This window comes from Pseudorca crassidens, chromosome 3 (assembly GCF_039906515.1).
Source record: "Pseudorca crassidens isolate mPseCra1 chromosome 3, mPseCra1.hap1, whole genome shotgun sequence".
Lineage (NCBI taxonomy): Eukaryota > Metazoa > Chordata > Mammalia > Artiodactyla > Delphinidae > Pseudorca > Pseudorca crassidens.
This window is the reverse complement of record NC_090298.1, coordinates 8,118,172-8,131,266: the sequence shown is the minus strand read 5'-3', so window position 1 is coordinate 8,131,266 and position 13,095 is coordinate 8,118,172. Positions and strand designations below refer to the sequence as shown.

Genomic DNA, 13,095 nt, shown 5'->3' with positions numbered 1-13,095 from the left:
TACACGGGCCTCTCACTGCTGTGGCCTCTCCTGTTGCGGAGCACAGGCTCCGGACGCACAGGCTCAGCGGCCATGGCTCACGGGCCCAGCCGCTCTGTGGCATGTGGGATCTTCCTGGACCGGGGCACGAACCTGTGTCCCCTGCATCGGCAGGTGGGCTCTCAACCACTGCGCCACCAGGGAAGCCCTAGCCTTCGTTTTGACTGTCATAAACATAGGTTTGGGTGGGGAGAAAAGTGTCTTAGAAGGAGTCAGCCAGAAAGATGGCTTCATAAATCAGCAGTGGGATTTGTTCCAAAATTATGATGCATGAAAGAATAACAACGAATCTCCTTTGATAATAGAACAAGAAGGCTGGATTAAAGAAGTTTAATTGATTAGAATACATCTTGTGGAATAAAGAAAAGTTGTGACCAGGTTAAAACATAATCTAATTCAAACGGAGTAATTGAGTAACTTTGAGAAATCTGGTACTGGAGAGTTCCATTGATATCCATATTTCTCTATAGAGAAAGTGTTTTTCTCCATTGCTGCCAAGTGGTCAAATAGGTAAAATCTAGTTTGCTGAGTGAACAGACATTAGGTGATTCGTCTGGAACACCCAGTTTTAGGCCAATCTTGAAAAGACACATTTTCCTACTCCATTGTTTTTCAAATTCTGTGACATCCAATCACATGTGTTCAGCTACAATAGGTAGTTCAGTTCCATTCTTAACATAATTTCCCTTTATCCTGCCTTCTAGTCAGGTAGAAAGTGAATCAACAGAAAAGCTATACAATCATAGTCTTTAATTAATTCTGGATTTGAACATTACTGGAAAGTTGATATATTGTAATAAAAATGCCTCAGGAAAGTAACTTTGCTACTTTTAATAACCGTCTTCAGAAAAATCTATAAGATTTTTCCTATTTTCTGTTGGCCTAATAAACTTGTGTGAGCAGTTGCTCTTTCTGGCGAAACTGGATAAAGCAATGAAATATCTTTGAGAGCTCTCACATTTTTTTCCTCTTACTATCCCCTTCCAATCCTTGGCCAGTGTTTATCTTGAAAATGCAAAGGTTACTTGGACATTAGGCAGACTTGGGAAGCTGATTGTTTGCCATTTCAGCAGAAGGATTTGAAGAATTTTGATGGCATCTGATAAATATTCTTCTTGTAACTCTGCCCCTTGCAGCTCTTGAGTTTACTGAAGGCAGCATTACTATTTAACTTTCAACAAAATCAGTAAACCAGTGAGAGCCACTAGGAATTCCTCTTTATCTAAATCATTTCACTTGATAATTTTCCTAGTAATTATAGAGCACACATTCCTCCTTGTGATATATAACTCTAAATCCTCCTGATGATACATAAAATCCAAGTTATTATGGGGTGTACTTTGCTAAAGAATGTATCATAGTGTATCAATTCTGTTTTGAGTTTAAGTAAGGGCGAAGGCATGGATATCTCTATTTAAATGAAAACAACAGAATGAGCTTTTATACAGGGATGTGCTAAAGGAAAGCTCCACTCAGAATAACAGCAGTGTGCTTGTTTTATCTGTGCTTCATGGGGATATATAATTATGCAACTGTACATGAAGTTCTTATCTCTTCTCTGGAGGTGTCATCACTTCTCATAAAAGTATTTGTCATTCTAGTAAGGAATTCAAGCCATTTGTTTGCATTAGATGCTAATTAGCTGTAACCTTATTGTTGCCACTAAACATTATGAACAGGAAAACATCACAGGAAGAATGAACAACTTCTCTTATCAGATGTTGACACAGACAAAAATCTCTAAGTCTGCACAAGGGAAAACAGTTATAGTATTGTTTCTGTTTGAAAGGCACTGAAGTGGTTCTCTCTTTTATACAAAAGAAAAGAACACTTTTCGTATGAATTCATATTTGCCAAGTAAGATAAGATGCAAGATGCAGCGTTTTATGTTTTAATCTCTGTTATGTAACATTCTTTGGAGAACAGTAGATATTAGATAATGGTGTTAATATGACTTTGTTATTCTCAGTTTAGGAGAATTAGCAAAAACCAAAAAACAAAAACCTTCTTTTTAGAAGTAAGAGTGAAGGCATTATTCTCTTTCATAATATTTGACATTAGTATTTTTTGGCTTCGTTTAGTTTATTGTGTAACAATAGTCCAAATTAAAAGCAAATTGTCCCTCGCTTCAATTTTTTCTGATAATGATTTAACTGGTTCTTCAGAAATCTTGAATTCTTCAGAAATCCAACTCTAATAGTAAGATAGAACATACTTGTAGTAACAGGTGGACAGAATGGAGAAAACATGTTTGCCCTATAAAAGTCCACATTCCATAAAATAATGGAAAAGATATATATCTCAGATACTTAGATCTTTTCAAAATATGATTCACAGTCTCAACATATTGGCCATTAATGTTTGCAGGTATCATTTCTTCCTGTGAAGTAGGTTCTGTATGTTACCTTAACTAATCACAGGTCCACTTGTGGGTTAGCATCAGATGTGAAAGAATGCATATCACACTGATCAGCGTGAGTTAGATTTGGAAAGTGAGGGAGAAAATTTAAAAGTCATGGCTCTAAGTATTTAGCCAGAGCTAATAACTGTATAAAAATTATTGGCATTGGGAGGAAGTAGTAGCTGGGCTTTTGCGTGAGCTGTTTATTTTATTGACTCTTCATCATTTATATATGTCTTTGGGGAGTAAGGATATGCAAAATCACTCTTGCTTCATTATCTGTGAATATTGGTAAATGACAGACGGTTAAACTAAGACATGCACCTCTAAATGAGAATGTAGATCATTTTGTTTCAAGGCTTCTCTTTTCAGCATACTGTGAATCTCTTCTGTAGTTTTACTGAAATGAGTGTGTCTGTAATCAGTGAAGTAGTCACCAACTCAGGGCGTGTGCTTCTCTTATACTGACTAGTTTTAAAGCACGTTATTACTGCGCAAATGAAAATACTTAGGGGGTGAGTCCTTTAAAATGCTTCAATTTGAAAGCTCAGTGTAAACCCACATGACTGAATTCCATGTTTTTGGTGTAAATTCTATGTTAGTATGAAAATGTTGGTGTCATGGTGTGCCCACCTTACCTAATCTGGTTACCGATACCTTATTATTTTTTTCCCTTTTACTCAGTCAAAGGCCTTTTATTCAGTTGTTGTCGTTTTGGTGTTTCCTATAGGCTGTGGAGTGGGAGTGTGATGAAGCAACCAAGAAGGCCTGTTACAGCAAAGGCAAGTCCCAGGTAAGGAAGATGCCATGATGGGTAGTCATCACCTTTGTGAGGGATAGTACGTGGAACGTTTAATATGAAGGCTATTCCCGCTTATGATGCCATGGAAACTGAAAAAAGAAGCAAGATTCAAAATATATGCACAGTCAGTTCTCAAGGTTTTAACACTGAAGCAAGATTAACAACAATCAGCTGTTAGGATTCAGAACATATGATCAGATATAATTTGCACTCCCAGTCATTAGAGTAAGATCAGAAATTAATTGGTTATGATGTCATTTCGAAAGATATGGGCTTGAATTTTGAAAATACTATTTTAATTTCCCCCAATCATATCTTACAGCTAACTCCAGAATGTAGCTATATGATAAATATAATTACTATATCAAAAATGATTTGAGGTTTTTTATAATTCATCTTAACATGTCTTTAAAATAAGTTCTCTCTCTCTCCATATGAAACTCTACATGGCCAAGTTCCTAAGGAAAGAGCAGATTATAGCTAACATTGGAAATACATCTCTTGAGCTACTGTGCACATTGCAGGCCTACTTTCACACGACTGGTGGGCTTAGAAAGAGACATGAATCTATTTTCCAAGGAAGTCTGCTTCTGAGGAAATCCCACTGGATCATCTTGAGGAAGTGCTTCTGCAGCTGGTGCATAAGCTCATTATGTCTCATTCTGTTAGTGATCATCTCATACTTTATTGGAACGTGGGCCTTTCCGATGTGAATCACACTTTGGGTCACCGAGTAAAGCAGACTCACAGGGAGCAGCAAAGAGGGCTCACTGCACAAAGTGTGGTCCCAGGGCCAAGGGCTTGAGGAAAAATACAGCAAACGGAGAGGGCGCTGCTAAAAGATGCTTACACCACCTGTGTTTGTCCAAGAGGGTTACGCACTTTATTTTACCCAATTTCATTTCCTGTTTCTTTGTCTTTTAACTCAACAGTTTTGAGAGTCAGACATGGAGGCAGGTCTCAGCAAACTTAGTCATTGGGTTTCCCAAAACTAGGAAAGAGTTAGGAAGTAAAGAACTAGGCAGAAGGAAGGAGAGAAGGAAGAAAATGCGATCTTAGCTAGAGAAACACTTGGAGACATTTTACAAAAGCAGAAATTGATGAATGCTGTTTATTGAAAGATATCTAACCTCAGAAGGTACCTCTGAGATAAAGCATCAGAGGCACAAGAAGATTTAAAAGTGGCACCAGGTTCCAAAGAATCAGAATATCGTCTCTTAAGTTACCCCCCAAAATAAATAAATCAGTACATAGTAAATTTATTTACCTCTATAACAAATTCAGAGGAGTTTGTATAAATTATGTATGAAGCCTTTGAAAACGTTCTTCCTATTTGGTTTTTCCTCTCCTCCCTGTAACACTTACAAGTTTGATATGACAGGTGGATTCCTGCCCTTTTTTTTGCTTCTCACTCATCTCGGAGCACAAGAAATTCTTCAAGTAAGACCCTCGTAGTGAGGAGTGAAAGCTGGGGAATCAGATCTGCCTCGGGGGGGAGGGTGGGAAAAACGACTTTCTTTCCTCTAGCAAGATCCACTGATGGGAAGCATTGGCCTCGCTCTCCAAGGTTATCATGCCAACACTGATCCCTTTGTCTGGCGACATCAGTGCCCCCAGGGTCCCTGGGCACCGTCTGTGACCTCATTCTGCCCATGCTTTCTTCTCCCTTTTACTTTTCCTCTTTTCTCTCCTTTCTCTTCTTGTCTTCATCTTCCTCTGGTACTTTAGGGCTTCTTCCTCCCCTTCCTTCTTGCTGGGGCTGTGATACACCCACAAGCAGCACTATTCAGTTTTGGGAAACCCCGCCAAAATCTTTGTGGACGCCTGCCTGTCTTAAGGCCTGTCTGAGGACATGTGTAGTTGGTAGCCCTGGGTCGGCGGGTGGCTGGGCCTTCCTTCCCTTCCGAGGCCCCATCTAACTGTTCCCCGCCCTGCCTCCCTCCCCCATCTCCCTGGACTTGTGTGTCCCCACTCCTCAGGGGTTCCTGCCTGACCTGTCCCACCCCACTCTGCATCACTTCTCAGTAGCCGTTTGTATTTCCTGGTCAGTCTGCGTTTTAGTTATTCAGCCCCCTCCCCTGAGCTGGGCCACATGAATTCTTGTTGAGCCCAGGACACAGCCTGTAGTGGCTGTTTGACTTCACTCCACTAAGGAGCGAGCAAACACGTAAGCCTTCATCTGGCTTCTGCCCTCACCACTCCTGATGCCGGAGCCACTTCTTGTGGTGGAGTCTGTCCTGGCCTCTACCTGCCACATGCCAGTCATTCCTTTCACCCATCATGACAACCAAGATCAACCAAGAATGTCTCCAGACATTGCTGGACAGTGACTTGGGTGAAAATCCCAGGCGTAATTCCCAAGATGGTATTGTATTGGCAACTTTTACATTGTCTATTTTGAATTTTGCTCTCCCTTTAAGAGTACTTTCATATTTCATCTAGATCACACTTATTTATTCATTTCAAGGGCTTTAAAAAAATGTCCTCTCTGTGGACTTCAGTCTCCTGTGTGTTAAAGGAAAACATTCAATTACTTAATCTAGCCAAGGTTTCTCCTGCTAATAGTCTATGAGTCTACAATTTTAAAACAATCCGTGTGGTAGCCTTATACTAGTAGATTATTACTCCTTGAGGTGAAAAGTTGCTTCTGCTGAATCAAAATTGTCCCATATTTTTCCTTAAGCTGTGATCATTGGTTGTTTGATGCTTAGAAATTAAGCAAGTAAAAACCAGAGAACACACAGGAAAGGCCATCTTTCATGCCTATTAGGAATATATCTTTGATTCACAGAAAGGACAGATCATTATTATACATAATTGAGGTTTCCTGATACACAGAAAGAAAATGAGCAAAACAAACATTGTCAAAGAAAATCGTACCTTTAAGTTCCACATGTTTCTGGTTTCAATGGGCTAAGAACAATGGCAAACCCCAGTAATTATAAATCGATTCAAACTGTGTTTGTGGATGGGATTTTTTTTTTTAAGATGAATGCATTAAGACAGATGAAGATGAATTTCAAAGTGCCAATGTGAGAAAGAGAAATGGCATATTCTTTTAGGTTGCATGAAGTACACTGATAAACTCACAGACAGTTTTGAACAACCTACGCTTGGTTGAAATAGAATTCGGTTTTGTAGCAGAACCATGTGCGATGAAGTTCATGTGCACAAAATGATGTGATAGGTCTATGAAGGCAGCAGCCTAGGCAGCGCTGCTGGGCTGGTCCAGGGCTGGTGAGAGCAGAGGGACATCCAGGGCTCTTCATTTTCTGTTACTAGTTCCTTTCTCTTTTATAGCATCTCTGTGGCTTTCTTAAAGTGGCACCTGGCACAACAGCCATCAGAGACCCTGAGCCCAGCTCCTGGAACGCAGAAGGGAAGGAAACAAACAGCTCCAAAGGTCTAGTCCCTGAATTCAGAATTCATTCAACCCCAATTTCCCTGTTCTGACATTTCAAGGAGCCAAATCAGGAGACATTTCCATAGAGTCCATTTGACTGAAATGTAACATCTCTTTGGGGGAGTGGAATTCAGATTTTCTTAGTAGCCCTGAGTTTAGAAATAAGAATTCAATTGTTTTCTATTTTTGTTGGCGTTAGAGTAATATGGAAACTTACACACAAATTTACAAAGTTTCCCTTCTCCCTGAAATAGAGTAATGCAAAATGTGACATCTCAAAAATGTGAAAAATGCTAGCCATTTTGTCTGAACTCATTTTTTCCTACCCTAAGAAAAGTGGTCTGTGCTTCTCCACATAATGCCTTTTACTGCAGAGCCAAGAATGTGGAGCGTGGATGAGGCGCTGGGCCTTCAGGGGTGCGCCCACTCAGTCCTCTGGGGAGAGCATTCCTCCGAGGGCTGCAGAGGGGAGAAGAGAGAGGGCACATTTCCTCGTGTTCCCCATGTTGCTGGGACCGACACGGACATCATTTCACGTTCAGTCGATTAAAATGACCATTTAGGGAATCAACCTCAAGAAAATGTAGCCTGATCTTTGATTTGAGCCTGTGTAGCAGAGAAGGGAGGACGGAGACTGTCAATTCTTGGTGAGCTTTGAATTCTATTTTACTTAAAATTTTCAGCTCACTTGGGAGAAAAGGGGTGACTTGACCTGAAATGGCTTAAACATCCTATCTATGAAAACAAGAGTGGGAAATCTGTGTTGTTTATGGATTCAAAAAGGTTTCATAATAAAATCTGTTGGATTTAGTTATTTTTGAAACATCACTCTAGACATTGGCTTCTAGAAGTATTTAAATGTGTTTTACACAAATGTTATTTTAAACGTAAATAGTCGATTCTCTTGTGATCTAACAAAAGCTCCTTGTCTGCTTGGGGTTATTATGTCTGAGCCAAAGCTCTTCCTACCATGACCTTTAGGAACTTTACAGAGGAAACACAACCGATTATTAAGGGAATGAAAGAGCTCCTTTATGCACATATTATACTTTATAATTTTCAAAAGATTCTCGTTTGTGATCTCATTTCAGTATTTTTAACACCAAGTTCCTAGAATGATTTTGCAAGTTAGTGGGAGAGTTTGGATTAGAATCCAGTGCTCTGTGTATTGCTCTTCCTGCTGTGTCCTGTGGTCCTGCTTCCCAGGTTGTCAAATTCTGCTCATAAACAGGTAAATTCCAGAGAAGAAAACCATGATGCCATCCCGCCTGGGAACCTGTGATGTAGGGGGTGAAACAACGTTTTCATCCAAGGTGCCAATATTTGGAAAGCTATGAGTTAACTGCTGCAGGCAGCACACTACAGAACTGCCTTTGTTCTGTATAATTGCTCCCAAAACGGAGGGTTCTTTAAGATCAGATACTAACAACCTGTGCAGATTACACATACCAAATGTTGGTTCATAAAATTGAGGTTCCTTAACAAGTTACCCTTGGAGTCAGAGCTCAGTTGAAAACAATCTCATTAGGTAAATAAATATATATAATATACTCTATTAATACACTTATATAGCATACACTCTTTTAATATATATTCATATATATGTGTATCCATATATTTATAGTTTTATAGATATACATATAAATATCTATATTTATATATCTAAATATGGACATAATAGTATGTCTATATATTTATATAAATGCTTCTGTAATATGTATGCATATATATTCATATGTAATATATATGTCTCCTATATATGTATATATGTCTTATATATGTGTGTGTGTGTGTGTGTGTGTTTATATATATTTACATCTGATTGGATGGTCCAGTTTTTCAAGACCCACAGTTAGCCTTTCTTCAAGCAGAACATCTGTTTGGGAAATAAATATGATGAAGTGCTGCAGGGCAAACCCAGTTATTTCATGAAGAAAATTGTCCCCAAATACATGCTCTCTCTGCTGGGGCCTTGGTCTTATGTCCTTGAGATCAAGTGGGCATCGCCTGTCGCATCTAAAAGCTCTTTCGGTGAGTCAGCAACTGTGCATGTCAGCCCTCAATTCAAGCAGGAATTGCTTCAAAGTCAAGGACAGGTTGACCCACCGGTGGGACTGCAGGCACAAGCGGGTTATTTTAATGTTTAAGTGCTATTATCAAAGTGAGGTAGATGAGTTTCATTGTAACAACAGAAGCCATGTGCTGGCAGGCTCCCGGGAGCCTTGGGAACGTGCACTGTGTCTTCCTGGAAAACTGGAATTCCTTAAATCCCCTTATGCCATTTTTGAGCTACAGAAATGGGAGAAAAGAAACAAATTCTCAGGTGAGATTCTTATCATGGACATTTAGATAAGCTCATTTAAAAGATAAACCTAGAGTAGAACCTCCTGAAAGGACTTCTGTGTTATATTTTAAAACACGTGGTCCAAGCAGTACTTGTAGTAGGTTCAGGTAACCCGTGAAAAGCCCCTGTCTGTAGCAAAGACTGACAAAGTGATAGACTATGGATTTTCCCATAGGAGAATTTGGATTTGGGGATCACCATCATGAGGAGACTCAGTATTACAGGGCCTGACACTCAGCCATTTCCTGTCATTCTTAATTTTTTTTTTTTTTTTTTTTTTTTTTTTTTTTTTTTTGCGTTACGCGGGCCTCTCACTGTCGTGGCCTCTGCCATTGCGGAGCACAGGCTCCAGACGCACAGGCTCAGCGGCCACGGCTCACGGGCCCAGCCGCTGCGCGGCATGTGGGATCTTCCCGGACCGGGGCACGAGCCCGCGTCCCCTGCCTCGGCAGGCGGACTCTCAACCACTGCGCCACCACTGATTCATAAATTGATCTTCTGCTCCAAAGCAAAGTACTTCTGCTTTCTTTCATTTCTGTTTTTACATTCTGTTTTGCTTGGACTTTCTCCAATCTCTCATCAAAAAAAAAGAAAGAAAAAGAAAAAGTTGTTATTTTCAATGTATTTATTTGCTTAGGGTTCACATCCAGTCTGTTTCTAGATAGAATCAGTTGAGCAGTTTGTGAATTAACCATGAGGGAACATTTAGGGGAGTGAAACAGGAAGGGGCTGAGCTGAGCTGACCCAGACTGTCGGGCGAATGAGTTCAGCCTTGGACAGTTAAGAAGAAACACGGAAGTACCACCCCGCCTCCAGTGGTTCCTCCTATTGGACGCAGAGGGTGAGAAGAGCTCGTCCAGCCTCACTGGTGATGGGACAGAACTCTTCCCCCCCCCCCCCCATCCTCTTCTCTGTTCCCTCCAACCTTGCATGCTGGGCTTACCTAAAGCATTACCCTCCTCAGGCCCCACTTACCGTACGTAAGCAACTACGGCTTTCACAGAGCTGGTGATGCCTGCATCCCCTTAGTAAAGACTGCATAAGCCTCCATGTCCGATTGTCCAGTTTCCTGACATTTACCTGCTTCCTTCCCTACATCCTCACTCAACATGAGGGAGCCTGTCAGCATCGGGGAGACACCCAGCCCAGGTAACCTTTCCCAGAGGGTACAGTGTATTCTCGTGATTTCCAGAACATACTTTTTAAATTCTCTGTTCTAATTCTTTAAAAAATTTTTTTTGATGTGGACCATTTTTAAAAAGTCTTCCTTGAATTTGTTACAGTATTGCTTCTGTTTTATGTTTTGGTTTTTTGGCCGCGAGGCATGTGGGATCTTAGCTTCCCGACCAGGGATCGAACCCTCACCCCCTGCATTGGAAGACGAAGTCTTAACCACTGGACCACCAGGGAAGTCCCTCTCTGTTCTAATTGAAATAATATTGTGCCCTCCCTCATTTACTTTTTTCCAGGATTTTTTTTGACAACCAGTTGGATTTGTCCTTCTGCTCTGACACACGTCAGCATCCTGGGTATCACATCCCCAGCCATCTTTCTAGTTCTTCATCAAGTTCGTAATGGGCCTTCAGGAAGGTTAATGACCTACAGTCCTGTTTTCACTTTGTCTTTCTTTTGGGAGATTAAGATAAACACCGCATCTGTTATCTTTATTGTTTCTCTTCCCAAAATTGATTAGAGGCCCTTGCTTTTTCTTCACCAGGTCTGTAAGACTCAGCCATGAGAGCACCTCTTTTCAATGGGGATGATTCTCTTGGAATAACTTACCCTTGGCCAAGTTCACGGTGATATGACTGCCTCTAGAGCATTTCTACCTGTGTCAGTCTCCTGCTTTAAAAAACAAAACGCGAAAAGTTCTTTTATGTTTTGACTCATTCTTGAGAGAGTTCTAAAAGCAGCAACAGAAAACAAACAAAATCTCCACATCTCTCCACTGTCTGTAATTTTCTCTCATTCTTTATTATAGTGTCATTGTTGTGTCTGCTTTGTCCATTCCGGCCATCAAGAGCCATCTCAGCCCTGTGTTCCCCGAGTTGTCTTTCTGGAGTGCCCTCAGACGCCATTAGGTCTGGGGTTTCCACCCTGGCCTTGATCCTGTCTCTGCAAGCTCTGTGCCCCTCTGCTCTCGGAGGCGGCGCACCCCTCCTCTGTGTTCTCTGAGTGAGAGCTCCCTGACCCTGGGAAGGGATAACGATGTGCCTTTTTGATGTCTTGGTTTGTTCTTTCTCTTCAGAACTCTCCTTCCCTTTCCCCAGGTATAAAAGCAAAACAGAACAGAACAAAATAAGCCTCCTTATCAGGTGTACCTTTCTCAGTTACTCAATTTATTGTCTTCCTTTGACACTCATTTCTTAATTCGTCTAATAGTTAATTTCGATCTTTCATTCTGTCCTTTTTTTTTTCCTCAAAGTATCTTCAGTTTAGCAGCCAATGATAATTTGTTGTTGTTTTTTTTCCACACACACACACACTGTATTTTATTTTTACAGGAGATAAATAGACTGACACCAAGCATTGTAAATGGATGACCACGACAGAAGCAATGATTGCAATTACCAAACACGAAACACACTCACACTATGTCATAATATTGACATTCAGTCCAGGAATCCTCCACTGTAACAGCTCCTTTACTTTGCAGTGAAAATTGATTGGTATATTTTTTGCCTCTGAGTCCTCGTGGGATTTTTTTTTTTAATTCAAATAGAAAGTCACAAAAATTATAATCATCCTCATCAGTTCACTCAGTCCCATGTAATTAATTTTTTTCATCTTGATCTTTTGTTAGCACTTTTATGAATTCATCAGTTTTCCATTAGAGTTCTGAAAATGCTTATTCATTCAGTTCAGCAGTATAGTCAGTTACCAGAAACCTGTACTTGTCAGAGTCTTTTCCATGAATTCCTTGAAGATGAAACCCTTTTATAGGAACATTTTTGCAAAAGCATCAGAGTACACCCAGAACTGTCTGTAAAAGACAAAAGACTTAAAAATGACCATGGTTAAAGATTTGATGAAAGTTCATAATAATGCAATTGGCAAGGAAATTTAGTTATTTCTGAGATATACATTTTAAAGTAGTAACTAGAATTATGACTTATAACATTATACCAGAACATATAAGATTTTTAGAAATTTCATGTAATGTCTGAAACATTTATATTAACATATTTCCATACAAAAAAATCAAAGAAAGTTTAGTATTAGTTGTTTTTTTGTTTGTTTGTTTGTTTTTTAGACTGCAGGATAATTTGTTGCTTTTATTGTTAGTAGTAGTATTAGGAAAATTATCTACCTTTGATATTTCACTTTACAGTTAGAAAACAAATTCAGATATTTTAGCTCATTTTATATCCACAGCTAGGCCATGCCACAGGCTGAGTTATGGCAAAGCAACATTTCGTGGAGACTGAGGCTCCATTCCACTGAAGAGAGGATTGCTGTGCCGTTAGATCCAGATCCTCCTGATTGGGGAAATGTGTGTCAAACCGATATATCATCATGCAGCATCTTCTAGGTCTGGTTGGTTGGTCAGTCACCATTTCCTGTTCATTTGCTGGAGTCTGACTTTGCCCTTTCACACGGAAGCAGGAGGGACTGAATTGTGGAAGTAGTTTCCTTACCTGTCTCCTGAACTGCCATATCACATCTCTACTAGCTTCCACATGGTCCAGATTGGTCCCTCATTTACAAACATCACCTCAGGTCAAAACTGCATGCAGTGGCACAGGGAGATCAGCTCAGTGCTCTGTGACCACCCGGAGGGGTGGGATAGGGAGGGTGGGAGGGAGACGCAAGAGGGAGGGGATATGGGGATATATGTATATGTATAGCTGATTCACTTTGTTATACAGCAGAATCTAACACAACGTTGTAAAGCAATTATACTCCAGTAAAGATGTTTAAAAAAACAACAACTGCATGCAGTAAAAACATAAAACGGTCCCTTCACATTCAGAATAAAAAGTAAACTCACTGGTCTGGCACACCTGGCCTGTGTCTGGCTCCCCAGCTTATGTCTACCTCTTCTGTACATAGTGAAAGCACGGTGCTTTCTCCAACCGTGATGCCTTGTCACAGTCCATTCTTTC

At 40.3% G+C, this 13,095-nt stretch overlaps 1 protein-coding gene across 4 annotated transcripts in view; it reads left to right on the top strand.

Annotated features, from left to right (window-relative positions):
* Positions 1-13,095, top strand: part of SEMA5A (semaphorin 5A) — a 486,740-nt gene that overhangs the window by 305,198 nt on the left and 168,447 nt on the right. For all 4 annotated transcript variants that reach the window (XM_067730359.1, XM_067730362.1, XM_067730361.1 and 1 more), the window contains one exon: positions 3,171-3,233. In XM_067730359.1, coding sequence (XP_067586460.1) covers positions 3,171-3,233 — 63 coding nt within the window. The remainder of the gene's footprint in view (positions 1-3,170; positions 3,234-13,095) is intronic.